Raw genomic sequence first — 16415 nt, forward strand, 5'->3', positions numbered from 1 at the left:
TCTCCAACACCCAGAAGTTGTACTGGTGAACTAACACAGACCTTGAAGACAGATTACTGGATTGGATCCCCAGCTCCAACACAATCCTTCTATGGCCTTAGGGAAACCATGTAACCGCTTTGTGCTTCAGTTTCCCGATCTGTAAAATGGGTATAATATGGGGATTACATGAGTTAATGTATGCAAAGCACTTAGATCAGTACCTGGCATAGAATTTTGCTATTGTAATAAAGGCTATGTGACATCATCTAATGGCATATAGTCTTACATACTTATATCGAGGCTGCACCTCTTGGGAAGGAGACACAATCTGAGTAATTATCAGAAGCAAAGCAGGCAGATATTTCAAAGTAAAGCTATACACCTTTTCTTGGCCCAGAGAGGGGCCAAGAAAAGAAAGTATACTTTGTAGTAAACTACAAAGAAAGTATACTGGACGTTGGAAATGCATTCTTTTTCCTCTCAAATACGAAGCTAGATTAGAGTCCATTATAGATATAGTATATGTTATTTTTTTATTTTTGTTTTTGAGACGGAGTTTTACTCTTGTTGCCCAGGCTGGAGTGCAGTGGTGCGATCTCGGCTCACTACAACCTCCGCCTCCTGGGTTCAAGCGATTTTCCTGCCTGAGCCTCCAGAGTAGCTGGGATTACAGGCGTCTACCACCATGCCCAGCTAATTTTTGTATTTTTAGTAGAGACGGGTTTCACTATGTCGGACAGGCTGGTCTATGTTCTTTTTGTTCCTACTTTTGCCATAACAGATCCTGCCCTTATGTCCTGTTGCCTGTAAAACACTGTTGTGAAGCCCAAGAAATCAATTATGTAACAGTGAAGAGAAAAAACGATTAATTGCAGTCACGTTTATTTGCAGTTTCTATACACACTTTCTAGGTAATCAAACTTTTCTGATACATTTTTTTGAGAGGGGTTCACAATGAAACTGTCACCGTTTTTACTAAAAATAAATACAAGACTTAAAGTGTTGCACAGCTCTAAAATATACAAAGGCTTGGATTGAATGTAAACGTTGAAAACATCTTACAAAAGAAACCATCTTTGCAGCAATTTAAAAAGTTCATATTTACAAATATTACAAAAATACAAAATGGATGCAAGTCCATAAACCATTGTCGTTTCGGCCAGCATGAACTGGTTCTAGTACCAAAATAGTTACACTGTAACCTTCTTCATAGTTTTAAATCTTTATTACCATCTAGTTCTCTACGTGCCACCACTGCAGCAAATGTACTCACTCACTGACCTTTGGCAAGAGCAAACAGCATGTTTTGTTTGCTACAACTAGTCCATGTCCTCTACTTAGCCAAAAACAAAACAAAATAACAACAACAAAATCAAAGAATTTTTTAAAAATGAAAAAAAATTCCCCTACACAACATAGATAGGTTGTATAAACATAAAAGAACAAAAAATCACATCAGTGCAAACAACAGAAGAAAAGTTCGGATTGATGTTCTTCACAATACCTAACGTGTGTACCCTGCTTCAAGACGGCAGTGATGTCAAAGACAGCCCTAAATCTTGGTCTTGTTTGCTATGTAATCAAGTCATGTAGAATATTCCAGATTATTAAGGAACTTCCTGCTTTTTCTTCTCAGTTTGTAACTCAATACTCTTTTCCACAGTGAATTTTTAAATCCATCTTTATTTGGGTTTTTTTAAATCTATGAAATATAAAATAGAGAAACTCTGCTATAGATTTTTAGAGTAAACAAAATAAGTAAAACTATATTATAAGGGTTAGTTCTGTGATCATTACATATAGAAGGTATCTTATTGCCCCACAATTCAAGTCAATATGTATTTTAAAAAATATATGGTACCATTACTTAAATTAATGTCAATAATAAAAAGGTGACATTTTATTAAAGCCAATTCATGTGTTTTCTATTCAAGATTTAGAATCACTTTTAAAGCCCACATACCTTTCTTCACGCTTAAAAAACCCCTAACTACACAAAAGCCATACTGCAAACGAACTGCTTTTATGAAATTACAAAAGATCGCCTACTGTGACTGGAAATGATGGTTTCTTATCGCATTTGCCTAAAAATTTTAGTTTTAAAACTTTGCAAAGTGTACTTTTCAAATCATGAGACAGATTTATTCATATTCCCATGTGGTCTCAAACCATGCTGGTTTTCTTAATTAATGGGTTCCAATGAGAAATGATGGTCCATTTTATTCAAACCCTAAAACATTTTTCTTTTAAGAAAAAGTATAACACTTTGTAAATGTTCAAACCCTTTACCAGGTAGCTTATCTATCCCCAGTGTGTGTGTGTGCACACACACACTCACACTCGCACACACATACACACTCTCTCTGACTCTCCCTCCTCTTATACCCCTCCACCCCCAGCACCCATTTTACATACAAGGATGACAAGAAATTTAGTAACACAGTTTGTTAGTGAAAACAAATAGAAGAAGCCAGACATTTTTTTTCTTTCCAAACAAACAAAACAACAGCAATCAGATTATCTATTCGTAGTCTGTAGCAGTTTAGAAATCATTTCTATTGAAAGACAGTATCTTCTTAGACCAGGCTTCCTCCTTCATTTTGCATGAATTATTCCGAAACGCAAACCCCCTTCCACACCTCCTACTTTCCCAACTACCACTTGCATAAGCTTAAAGCCAGCAGCTTGTCAATTTCTTGGTAACCTTGGTATGTTCTATCATTCTAATCACATTCTAGTCTTTTATAAGTCAGATCCCTTCTTAATTCTCTCTACGTTCTACCTCTCCCATTCAAAACCTATTCTAGCTGCTTGTATTTCTGACACAAGATTCCAAACATTAGTATCAGTTCATGTTAAAATCAGAAGTGTAAAAACCATTTGCAGATTTTAACTTGTAACTACATTTTTTTTCAGTTTTAAGACAAGAAAATTCAAGTAATTTCAAGTAATTCAGCTTGTTTCCCTGCCTTTATTTTATCAGAGCACCTGCCCTGACATTTCCTCTCCCACCCACCACCCTCCCCTTTTGCCATCAAGCAGACACTATAGTAAAACCAGACAAAAACTCAGTTGTATGTAGTATTGTGAACCAGAGCTGTTCCCCATTCCCAGTTTAACAATGAATATAAATAATGCATATACACATACCTATTTTCCAACTACATTGTTCACAGTGTCATTTCTGTTAATTTTTAGGTAGCATGAATCTCATCAGCACAGAGAGAAAGCTTCACTGAAAACTCATTACAGGTACTTACTGAATAATCAATAGCTCTGTGGCATGCTTAGGTTTCATTTTTGTTAGTTGAAGAATGTGGAGCTAATTTCTAAACTCTTTAAGGAGTTTAACGATTATAGTCATAGTTATGACTGTTTATGTCCCCAGTAGCCTAATATAAAACATAACCTAAAATTAACTACTGTTTTCTCTACTCATTCTCTTTAAAGCATCCATTGAAAAAATTAAAATCTAAAGGACACTGTCAGATGCTGTTGTTCAGGGCTTTGTGTTGAGAATGATGACTTCTCTCATTGATTAAAAAAAAAAAATCAAAAGCATGCTTTTCATTCTGTCCAAATTACCACACAACAAATCACAGCCATGGGTTGCTATTAGCTTGTTTGGTGCTGCAATTTGTCACAAAAATGATTAGATCTGAATTCATTATTTTAAATTATTCATATTTCAGTATATGACCTCAAGATTTCCTTTAGTTCACCAGTTTAAAATTCATATTTGAGGTTTACCACTCAGAAATCATATTGGTGGACATTTAAATATGGCATTTGATATGAAAATGGTATTCACAGAATACAGTTATTACATTTTATTTTTGTGTATTCTATAAACAGTTGGTGTGCAGTAGATAATTGACCGCATGTCCACTCATCATTGATAAATCTATTTACATATTTTTATCAAAAATATGGTATTTACATATGTGTAGTTCTTTCTTCTAGATTTTGCTTTAGTTTGTTTTAATGTAAAAAAATACCAAACCTCCAGAGTAATTTCATCTTCTTAAAGAATAATGACAGTGAGGGCTTTATTTTCTGAATAGGCAGCTCTGGGAAAACGTTTTCTAGGTGTCATGAAAATTAGACATTTTTGTATCCTCTATTTTTGCAAGGAAGGAGATTGCTTAAATCAAACTATGCTAAAGAAAAACATGAAAGACTGCAGCTACTTAAAACATGGAAACTAATCAAGAATGTCTAAACCACTTTCTGTTTACCCAGCACATACTGTATTTAGAAATTCGTTCATTGCTTAGCAGTGATGCTACCCCATTAAGTTGAGACTTTTCCCAAGTCCTCCATTCTGTTCCTCCATCCTCATGTGAGTAAGGGTTTTGGCCTTTGCCAGGCAGCCTGGTACAGGCACTCTATGTTGAACCCTGGGAGGAACGGTCGTCATGTGGGCTCCCGTCAGAATTTTCCGTCTCTCCCTCGGAGATCGCCTGCATGGGCGTGTTGTACAGCCGGCAGCGGACACTGTAGCGACTGCTGCTGGCTGCAGGAGGGGCCCGAGAACGTCCAACCCTTGCTGATGCTGAGGTGGCAAAGCTCTTCGAGGAAAAGCCTTCTGCATTAACTCGTGGGGAGCATGGAGAGAGTGGGGACAATGCTTCAGTCCCTTGTGACCCCTGATGGGCATCATCAGTGCTCTGAGGGGACTCTGTTGTGAGCTCCCCAGGAGCTTTGGGCAGGATGGGACTCTTCAGGATCTCAGTGGCAGACATGCGGTAACTGGAATCTGAGCGGCTGCCTTTCTTGAGCAGTAACAGCTTAAACTCTTCATTGGATGTGTTGGACTTTTTGGCATTTCGGTATATGAGACCAGGAGACCTCTGGCTGTTTGGGGTTGTCACATTACTGCTGGGTGAAGTGATGGAACTGGCGCTGCTGCTGCTACTGCCGAGAGCAACTCTCGATTTGCTTCGAACAGACATGTCCCCGGAATCTTTTCTTCCCAGTACTTTCCTCTTGGATCTTTGAGAAAAGGAGAAAATGGGGCAAACATCTCAGTCCACGTTTTTATGAAACTGAATTATTCAGTCGTATTCACACATCTGTTTAAAGTGCATTTTGAGCCTGTCCTATATGATGGGATACTAAGCATTAGGGCTACAGAGATGAAAAATAGGATATGTTCCTTGTCCTTGTAGCACCCACAGTCTGAGAGAAATTCTCTGATAACCAGTGGACACAAATTAGGTCCTAGAGATGATCATTTCAGATAATGGCTAATGTGGAGGCTAGAGGTTCTAGAGGATACTCTGTAAAAGTTTAAGAAACTATACTGCTAACTGCCAGGCGCGTTGGCTCACACGTGTAATCCCAGCCCTTTAGTAGGCTGAGATGGGCAGATCACTTGAGGTCAGGAGTTTGAGACCATCCTGGCCAACATGGTGAAACCCCATCTCTACTAAAAATACAAAAATTAGCCGGGCATGGTGGCGCATGCCTGTAATCCCAGCTACTCAGGAAGCTGAGGCAGGAGAATCAAATGGCTCGAACCTGGGAGGCGGAGGTTGCAGTAAACCGAGATCACGCCATTGCACTCCAGCAGCCAGGGCGACAGAGCAAGACTGTCTCAAAAAAAAAAAAAAAAAAAAAGGAAAGGAAAGGAAAAAGAAACTATACTGCTAACTAAACTACTTCTGCTTCCAGGGGGTGAAAGACTATAACTTTTTCTTATTAACTCTGTCTCTGTAACACAGATGAAATGATCTGATGTCTGGGATTGGCTTCCAGATGATACCAGAGAAAGCAAGTGGATGGAGGTGTGGGTGGAATAGGATTGGCCCTAGTTTGACAGTTGATAATCCTGGGTGATGGTTACGTCAGCAAACATTATACTATTCTACCTTTTAAAATCCCTCCATATAAAAACATAATTAAATGACGTTTTAAGTCAATTCATCTTGGGCTGCAAATATCATTTCCTATAGCTTCCTAAGAGCATCAAGAGCATATTAAGCAGTAAGCCAGCTCTCTGTGGGGAATTGAAATCCCAGACCATCTCTGAAGCTCTTAAAGCTTTGTATACTGTAAGCTCTCAAGAAAACAAAATAATTCTTTTTTGTAAATAAACAAGTAAATAGATAAATAAGTAAACCCTGCACAAATGCAAGTCTAAGATTACCAAACTAAATACATCTATTGAACCTTGACACCCATCATCATATTATTGATTTTCTTTGGTAAATCAGCAGGCATAAATTTGGTGGATCTTCAGTATGACTCAGTTCATTGATAAGCATTGGCAGCATGCACTTTCATCAACTTAAAGATTCATACGGTAGAGAAAATGTGAGTTTCACAAGTGTAGATCTGCTTGATTTTGGTTCACAGAAACCTCTGTGGTTGATATCTTGTATATGCCAGTGTCTGGCACTCCACTAAGTTAGGGCTTTCAAACTAACATTGGCTTTTAGCAACTACCATATTCTAGACATACAAAAAAAGTTATCATCAGAATCAAATACGTGAGCTATAGGCATTCCCATGTGCAATAAGGGAATAGGTCCAGAGGTTTTAACTTACTCAAGACTGCCTAGGAAGTGACAGAGTTGGGATTCAAACCCAGGTCTTTCTGACCCCACTATTTACATCCTGTCCACTATTCCATACACTAGCATTTGGTCCTTCGGGAGTAACTTTTTAACTTACATAGCTTTTTAACTTACATAGCAGTTTAGTAATTTTTCCTAGGATTGGAGATAAAGTGTGGGGGTGACGGAAATATAATCAGAACTTAGACTAGGCACAGGGGTAAAGGAAAAGAAACTAATGGTTCTTCACTCTCTGAGTAGAGAAGTATGCCTGCTAAGGTATGCACAGAAGGTGTTTCTGATTGGCTCTGTTTAAAACAATTGTTGAACAGCAGTACTCCTTCTTTATGAGAGAACCACATCAACAGAAAACAGAAATTCCTATTAAAAAGTAGAATTCCGGCCGGGCGCGGTGGCTCAAGCCTGTAATCCCAGCACTTGGGAGGCCGAGGCGGGTGGATCACGAGGTCAGGAGATCGAGACCCTCCTGGCTAACACGGTGAAACCCCGTCTCTACTAAAAATACAAAAAACTAGCGGGCGCGGTGGCGGGCGCCTGTAGTCCCAGCTACTCGGAGGCTGAGGCGGGAGAATGGCGGGAACCCGGGAGGCGGAGCTTGCAGTGAGCCGAGATCGCGCCACTGCACTCCAGCCTGGGCGACACAGCGAGACTCCGCTCTCAAAAAAAAAAAAAAAAAAGTAGAATTCCAGGAGAAAAAGATTGTAAGCTGCTTGCAGTGAATTTGTTTCAAAAATGATAACTTTATGAGGTAGAAAAGACAATCCCCAAGTTGTATCTCTTGAGAATTTCATCTAGGTTCCCGAGGTCTAAGAAGACAGTCGTGTTTGTGAAAGGAGGAGGCACGGCACATCATGATTGGCTAGCTCAGTTGGATGTAGGTTAGGTGTCCAAGGGCTAGTTCCTGCTCTGTTCTTTGGTCATCAGCTACAAGGAATATTTTTTGCACATATGGACCATGGATCACAAGGGCTCATGGGGGCAGACGAGGAAGTATGCCTTTGCAGCATGGACACAACGCTGTCCTGGAAAAGCAACCCAAGGACCTGTATTCATGAAATATGGACATTAATTTTGGAGATGAAGGCCAGTACTATTAAAGAAATTTAAGTTCTAAGAAGAAAGAAAAACAGACAGCAAATATTACTTGTTCTGAGTTATAAAAAGGACAGGAACATGTATTGTCTTTTCTCAAACTTGAGACTCTGTTTTGTGAATCAACTTTGTGTGTGTGTGTGTGTTTGCGTGTGTTCTCTAAGTTTTATTTTATTGTAAATTGACAAATAATTGTATATAGTTATAGGGTACAATGTGAGTTTTTTATTTTTTATTTCAATAGGTTTTGGGGGAAGAGGTGGTATTTGGTTACATAAATAAGTTCTTCAGTGGTGATTTCTGAGATTTTGGTGTATCCATGGTGAATCAACTTCTGTTTGTCTCTGCTGGAGTATGACTACAGCTTTGATCATATTTTTTAGGTTCAAGAAAATATTTAAAAGTCAGAGATTACACTAGAGTTTGAGCTTTCACTCCAGGTCACTTAACCACAGATTGTTTTCACATAAAAACTTGTTCCAGAATGTCTTTTCCTGGGGAAAAATAAAGCCACTCTTACGAAAGTCTCTCAATAGAGGTCTATCAAACTCTATATAAAGATCCTATTTCCCAACTTGCATTATCAGTCTATCAACTTGATTTGGAAAAATTATTCTTTGCTTGCTTTTGTTTTTGCTGAATGTATTACAATTACGAAAACCTTTCCCGTATTTGCATTTGTGAGAAGTATCTGAAGGGGCAAAACCTTTGTTGTACCTTTTGTTTTGGGGGACTTGGTAATGTTGCCTCACCTGTGAATGACTGCAAATAAATCCTCAGTTGTTCGAGGTTTGTTTGGGGACACGAACACACCCTCTGCTTCAGCTTGGGAGTCTTCACTAAGTGGTGAAATGATGGAGTCATCACTCGGTGATGATTCTTAAAATAAGAACAGAAGAATCTTTAAGAGGAAGTTACCCAGCACACTACTGTACTTCACTGACTCAGGGAACAAACAAACAAACAAACAAACAGAAATTACCTTGCTGCCATTTTTTAAAAATGAGAGAGATACTTGTCAAAGCTTACTCACCCAGTAACAAAAGATTTTATCTCAATTGTTTTAATAAGTGCAAAGAAAGAGTGGAGAGAAACCAACACCCAGGCTGTACCGTATTATTGGGAACATAAGAAAAAATTCCAGGAAGTGCCATGAGACACATTTCCTTTATGACAAGTTATCAGTGACTGACCTTTCAATGAAGCCTCATCCACATTTCCTTGGGTCTCCTCTGCTTTGCTGTTATCAGAGGCACTTTTGGCTGAAATACCTGAAGCAATATTTTCCTGCTTGGAACATTTTTCAGGGAATGAATTTACAGGTGTTATCTCTGATTCATAGCTGATAGTACCAGGCACTTTGTCGTGGTGGCGGCTCATAATAAATTGATGCTTAAGTTGATTGCTTACATCTGTTGCTCTAGTTGGTGAGTTTGACTGAGATGTGATTACATCCACAGATTCAGGTTGTGCAACTTCCTCCCCACCTGCAGAGTGTGCCTTCTGTACCTGTTCTAGAGTTTCATCTGGACCAGCTCCATATTGTATTATTTTACCATCCAAATCATTTGGGCGGGCAGCAGAGACCCTTTGAAATCCTTCTGTGGGAAAAGCATAGTTTTTGGATGGCGTGTTTTCTGGAATAGGCTCAGTCTCTGTATGCACTTGGTCTTTTGTGACATTTGAATCTAGAAGACTGCTACCAGCTGAGGTTATAGTTTCTGGATCGCAGCGATTCTTCACATCAAAAGTAGGATTTTTTTCTAAATGTAGTTTATCTGGTCCCATCTCAACTGCAGAAGAGTCTAAAAAGGACAGTATGGTGTCTTCAGTGGAGTACTGACGAGATACTGATTTATTTGCTGTGTGTGGCCTAATCTTACCCGGAGACAAGGCAGCCGTTGGGAGTGTGCTTTCCTCTAAATAAGGGAGATCTGTATTATTTTCTTCTTTTTGCTTAACTTCTTCAGACTTGTTAATGGACCTAAGGTTAACAGATTTCAGGATCGTTGGTGTAATTGCAAGGGACGGTGGAGGATTCGACCTCAGTGTTTCTCCTACTGTGTTCTGCTTATTATGAGTAAAAACATGCAATGGATGACGGTGGTGGAATGGTTTGTTCAAGACATTGTGAAGAGCACTTAGATCAAGATGGGTAGGAGGTATAATTGGGAGTTCAAGGTCTTTACTCAGTGATATAGTTCCATCTTTTAAAGAGGGTTGCTGTAGTGAGGATTTTCTTTCTGGGACTTTAGGTTTTCTTTTGCTACCTCCGGGAGACAATGGACCTGAAAAGAAAGCTGTAGGGAAAGAAGATGTTGGCGTTTCGGACTGGCTTGAGTAGCCACTTGATGGAGATGCCAAGCCAGCCAGCTTTTCTGGTGAAGCCAGTTTAAACTCACTGTCAACAGAAGGAAGAGATGGGGTAGTGGCTCTTGATTCTGATTGCGATGTTTGGGATTCAGAGCTCTCTGGAGATTTGATGCATTCAATGACTGTGGTACCCGTAGCGGTGCTTGAATTAGATAGAGATCTATAAGGATCATTTGTTTTCAAGTCATTTAGGAGCCAGAGGTCTGCATAGTGCGTGGATTCGGCACCTTCATCTTTGAATGGTGGGATATCCGAAGTGTCTAACTGAGGTTCCTTAATGTCATGTTCACTCTGGTTTATCCAAGAAGGTTCCTGCTTGGTGGGAAGATTGGCATTTTCCATTCGAGAAGGCGTGTTGGCGAAATCAAGAGGCAGCTTCATTTCCCTGGAACTGTGAGGCAGGTGCTGACCACTGCTTATCTTTGGTTCTTTCTTCTCAGAAATATCTGCGTTTCCATCAGACTTCCTCAATGATGAGCTACGTTTAGGTGGGGTCGGCTTTGCCTTTGGTTTCCTGAAAGAGATGCTTGGTCTTCCCTGCCTCTTGTGGTCTAAGTAGTCCTGCCAGGCACAATCTGGAAGACCAGGGGGAGCCCCTACACCCTGGCCATTCTCTGGGCCCAGGGCTGCATAGTGACAGACATAGCTCTTATTGCCTTTGAGACCACAGTCAAAGTGCATGGACGTATAGTATCCTTCCGTGTCTACTGAAAAGTGAGAGCTAGTGTCCGCCTTGTCTGATGGAGACTTTTCCAGAAAGCTGTCATAAGTGGCCACGCTTGTGAAGCTTGGGCAGCCCAGGCTGTCTGCCTTGGGATGCTCAGGACTAAAATCCTGGCGGCAGGAGGCATCATGGTGGTGGTGTAGGTAATTCCACTCACTGTCACTTGTGTTGCTGTTGTTGGGATCATCCAGCAAGTCTACAACAGTGGAGGTAAAGGAGTTTGCCCGATGGCCTCTCACTTTATCCAAGTGGTCATTGTATTGTTCTGCCATGAAAACACTGGCATCCTCATTGGCATGAGGGGCTGTGTTTAGTGACAACTCCGAGTCACAGTGCGAAGAGCCAGTAAGTGGAGGAGAAGCTGCAGGAGGGATGGTTTCTGAGGTCTGCGAGGGACATGTGGAGCTGCTTCCACTCCAGTTGCCGCTGGATGACTGTGGTCATCTTTCTGGTCCATGTGGCTGCTAAGGAGGACGCCAGCCGTGGAGATGCAGTGGATGGGGCTCCCAAATGTGTCTGAGTTGGAGGAGATGTCACAGCTGCCGGAGTCAGCAGCCATTCGGGACAGACGTGACCTTCCCCTCTCACTTAATTTGTGCTGGGGGCTGTGGAGATGTTGAGAGCAGGCTAGGCCCAAAGTTGGCTGGTGGTCCTGGGCACTCGGGCTGCTTGGAGCCTCACTGCAATCATTAGGGGTTCTTTCATGGTCACCCACAAAAGACTCTCCCTCTTCATACGCTGAGGGTTTAGCACCAACTTTGGGCTCAGCATCCCCACTTCTGTTACCTTCCCGGGGAAGGCTCCGAGATCTTGTGCGGCTGCTCACTGCAGGAGTAAACATGGTGTCACCTTTGTCTGCTAGGGCAGAAATGTTGCCGGCAGAATGAGAAAGGGAAGCTGCAATGCTTTGACCCCTTTGAGCTCTGATTCTCCTTCTGGATGGGGCAGCAATCAGAATATCCTCGGTTTGGCATTCAGAGTCCCTGGTTCCGGATCTCCTATTGACAGTGTTGGAGGGGTCTGGGTTTGTGTGCACAATCACATTCCTTTCCCTGGCCACTGGTGATTCATCAGAATCTAGGGCACATGGAAAACACAGTGAGATATTTTCTATATCAGCAGACCAACAGACATTCTGAGCTATGTCTGCAGATCTGTGGGCTGGCAGGTTAGAGCTGTTTTTTTTTTTCTTTCTTTAATAGAAAAAAAAACACATAGAATTAGGAGAGAGTTAAAATGCTTTAGGGCGTATACACATGTGCCCCCATATATGTATATATACATACCAAGAGAAGATATGCTTTTATGTCTTTTGTGAATTTTCCCTCTCTTCACTATCACATAAATTTGCCACAATAAGTGACTACTTTTAAAAACTAAAGTACATTTTATCTTTTTGGCCACTATTCATTTTTATTTTGTAATATAAACATGATGACATAAAAATCATAGCTCTCATTATTAGAAATAAAAATCTTATTTACAAGAGATGCTACCCTAATAATTTTTAAAAACTCGTAGGCAGAGATATTTTAAATGCACTAAACAGAAAAATTGTCACCAAAGGTATCATATTATCAATATTCAATATTTCATTGCATATGCCTGAAATTTACCTTTTAAAATAATTAATGACATGAAAATATATCTCTCTTAAATTAAGTTACCGTTTTCCAAAAAGAAAACTTTCATTGACTCCTGCTACTTTTTATTCACAATTTCCACCTTAATAAAACTTTCAAAAATCAGCTAAGTATTACATTTCAGCCGTAAGACCTGAATGTATATGCCTAAATCTATAAGGTCAAACCTTCACAGTCAAGAACAGAGAGTTAAAAAGTAATACCACCTGGCTTGCTGAATACAGAACAAATACACATCATTTTAAAACCTCTACAAGTTAAAATGTTTAATCATTTTTCTGTTTCATCTATTTCTTCTATTTAATCTCCCTGTCATCTGTACTAGGCGGAGGAATGTTAACCATTAACATTTTTTGATATCACACCTATTTCTTGTTGAACTCTTCTGGGAATACCCGAGATGGTTTTCCTCCTCCTCAATTTTCGTCTCCGCTGTAGTACCGATTGTGAATGAACCAGAGAGCAGCGTATACTAGCCTCTCTGTCAAAGCCAACTCCTGCAACCCACAAATAGGTCTCATTAGCTTTAGAAATGGCAAACAAATTTTCATTTACTTGGAACACAGTGATATTAATTGACAGGAAGTAAGGAAAGACTTTGGGTTAAGCCTGTGAATGAATATAAGGGAGCTGTTATTCAGCTCTTATTTAAATTATGCTGCAGTACATTAAGCTTTACTTCTAAATGCAGCTCTCCACAACAGCTTGCACTGCCAACTAAAACAAGCAAAGAAGAAAAATCAAAAGAAAGAGAAGAGAAAAAGACATCCAAAAAATCCCTCTCACACAGAAATGGCTCCTTAAGGATTTATAACCTTTAGTTACTACTATTTACTGATCTATTTCTGGGCTCTTTGAAGCTGATACCTTTGCATAGGAAATCAGCAACCAGGATGTTAACCTGAATTAGCTCAGCTAACATATCCTGACCCATTTCTTCATTAAAAGCCATCTTTGTGAGGTTTTGTTCCCTCCATCTCTTATGGTCCAAACCTTCTCCCATTCCCCACGCGCGCGCGCGCGCACACACACACACACACACACACACATACACACACACCTCTTGCTGTGAAGAAACTCAACAGTCTAAGGATTTGTTTTTATAAATCATCACCCAACTCTATCTACTTTCTTCTGTTTACTAAACTCAGTGCTTTGTGGTTTAGCATGAGATGTCTTTTCAATATAAAATAAACATACAAGGCAGTCCCCAGTTCTGCACTTAAATGGATCCACTTTCTTTTTTTTTTTTTTTTTTTTGAGGCGGAGTCTCGCTCTGTCTCCCGGACTGGAGTGCAGTGGCCGGATCTCAGCTCACTGCAAGCTCCGCCTCCCGGGTTTACGCCATTCTCCTGCCTCAGCCTCCCGAGTAGCTGGGACTACAGGCGCCCGCCACCTCGCCCAGCTAGTTTTTGTATTTTTAGTAGAGACGGGGTTTCACCGTGTTAGCCAGGATGGTCTCGATCTCCTGACCTCGTGATCCACCCGTCTCGGCCTCCCAAAGTGCTGGGATTACAGGCTTGAGCCACCGCGCCCGGCCGGATCCACTTTCTATACCAACTGTAAAGCTGGAATTCCCAGTCTTTATGCCATAGGTTTGTTTTTGTAAACACAGAGGGCAAACCATGGTGCTTGTTAGTTTCTCTCTCCATAATCACATTATCAGCATTACATGCAGTCCCATCACAACTAGAATGATGAGAGGGGAGGTGAGGAACTCAAACGCTTGACTGCACCATGGGTTTTTCAGAGTAAACTTTGCCTCAGAAAGCCACGATGCCGTGCTTTGGAATTTGGTCACCTCATCATTTATCCTGATTGTTAAGCATGGCGCTGGGTGGTATGTCAAGTCTTGGTTCAGCTGTATAATGAAAGAGTTGAGTTCTGTTTAACATCACAGTGCCAACAGTTTCTAGAACTCACTTTGAAAAATCTGTATGAGATATCGTATGATGAATAATTACAATATTATTGGAGAATTCTTACTAATGGAATCTTTCTTAGTTCCAACCCAAAATTAAAATCCTTCATTCTGATCTTAGTAATTGTAGAATGCATTATATATAGACTCAGACATTTTGTGTTATGTGGACATCATTAACAATGTTCTCATTAAAGCTCTCGAAATCAACATCTGATATACGTTTTAATCAGAGAGTTCCTGAAATAAAGCAGAAGGAAAAAGTGTCCCTTTCCCTCAATCATAAAATAATGGCCCATAATCATAGCACTAAATTTGAAAACGAGATTTTACTTACAGTGCCATGAAAAAAGCACGTGCTGCTAATAATCAGAGGTTTCCAGAACTGAAAATTAGCTGAAGAGGGTGCCAAAATGATCCATTTTGGCAGCTGAACTCCTCTAATACATCCCATTTAGATTGTGGAGATCAGATAGGGGCACATCTTTAGAATAATTTATCTTACAAGTTTAATAGGTCATCAGGAAAATTAACTCCCAACTCACCACAGGCCCATGAACTAGGACTCCTTTTTCTCTGGAAAAAAATTATATCTGTCCCAGATGTCTGGTCCATTTGCTTCCCCACTTTATTTGAGAGAAATCTGAGTGGGGTTAATAATAGCCGTGTGCAACATGCATCTCAAGTGACATGCAATATTTAGTCACATAGTACCAATATGCAAATCAGTCATAACATGGCTGTTTTGAAATTTTCAATATACAAATAAGTTAAAATGTAACTATTAGAGATGTAAGAAAGCCCAATGGATAGACCATTTAATTTATGTCTTTGAAAGTTAGAATATTTTATAACATGATTTTACTTACAACTAAGTTTACCAGATCCAATTGTGGAATTTACAACTGCTGCCAATAAATTTTTCAGAAAGGTCTGGCTGTGCTTCCATTCTATCTAGACTAATATTCACACTCTCAGTACACAGGAGGAGGAAAAAAGAGAGTGAAAGGAAGACAGCCTTGCTGGTTTTAAAATAGAATTCAGCCTTCATCTATGTATCCATATATTTTTAGGTCAAAAATCCCCCAAATCAATACAGAAGTCTTAACAGTCTTTAAAAAAAAGCCTACCTTCATCCAAGGAAGCATGAAAACAGATTTTCTAGTTGGCCTACAGGACCATTACTTGCAGTTTGAGAAGCCTGGGTTTGCTGTTTTCTTTCTTGCAGTGCCACACATCATTATCATATGATTAATCACTGCCGCCTTCTCCATTATTTCAGTCAGCTATGGCCAAAGAGCTATTTGGAGATTTTTTTCAAAAAGAAACTGTCCATAATTTACATAACAAGTGGCCCAGCAGAAAACATGTAAATTGATGTTCAAAACCTGACAAAAGCATATCGAACATCCTCTGGGTTTGTATTTGATGAAAAAGGCATTACTTGTTTACCAAATGGTATTCTTAGCAGCACAGATTTTGAACATATTTAATACACAGAATATTCTGACCCATCTGCCCCTAAGAAAAAGCCAGAACGATACCAGTGACATTGATGGGAATAATGCAAGAAGAAATCACTTGAGCATCTTGTTTCATCTTCTCCTCTGGCGTTGGGAGAGGTAGTGCTTTGCTCCAGTTGGTCTGCTTGTCCAGTGTAGAAGGGATATTGTGTATTGGGTTTTTCGGCCTCTGCCCTAACATGACATCTGTATCTTCATCCTCTGGGGGATGGGACTGCAAACAAAGTACAATCAGGTTCAGCCATCATAGATTATACATAAGCACACATATAAGGAATTTCCTAGTTTAGAGAAGAAAAAATGAGGTCAGAAATAGGCCCTTAGGACAAAGGAAGAATTCCTAGAAATAGTTAGTAAGCACAACTAATTGCAAGTATTATTTCAACAGTCAAGCAACACAAAAGGAAAGAAATGGGCTAAATAAACATGCTTCTCAGGTTAAATGGAATTAACAGGAGAGACAAGGTAGCCAGAAATCTGCAAACTTTACACCAAAGAAAACTGAGTCTCTACTCCAATGAAAGATCAACTTTTAAGCTATCTCACCATAAATTTCTCTCAAAAGTTTTGAGATCT

General features: G+C 40.0%; 1 protein-coding gene across 1 annotated transcript in view; it reads right to left on the minus strand.

The window, feature by feature from the left end:
- Positions 1–847: 847 nt before the first annotated feature.
- The window catches only part of NHS (NHS actin remodeling regulator), a 365929-nt gene continuing 350361 nt past the window's right edge, over positions 848–16415 (minus strand). Inside the window, 6 exon segments of the mRNA XM_033201209.1 lie at positions 848–4977; positions 8408–8534; positions 8849–11188; positions 11191–11829; positions 12761–12892; positions 15861–16053. Of these exon segments, the coding sequence (XP_033057100.1) occupies positions 4371–4977; positions 8408–8534; positions 8849–11188; positions 11191–11829; positions 12761–12892; positions 15861–16053 (4038 nt within the window). The 3' untranslated portion in view covers positions 848–4370.

Source organism: Trachypithecus francoisi, unplaced genomic scaffold (assembly GCF_009764315.1).
Source record: "Trachypithecus francoisi isolate TF-2019V2 unplaced genomic scaffold, Tfra_2.0 Lachesis_group6, whole genome shotgun sequence".
NCBI classification, from domain to species: Eukaryota; Metazoa; Chordata; class Mammalia; order Primates; family Cercopithecidae; genus Trachypithecus; species Trachypithecus francoisi.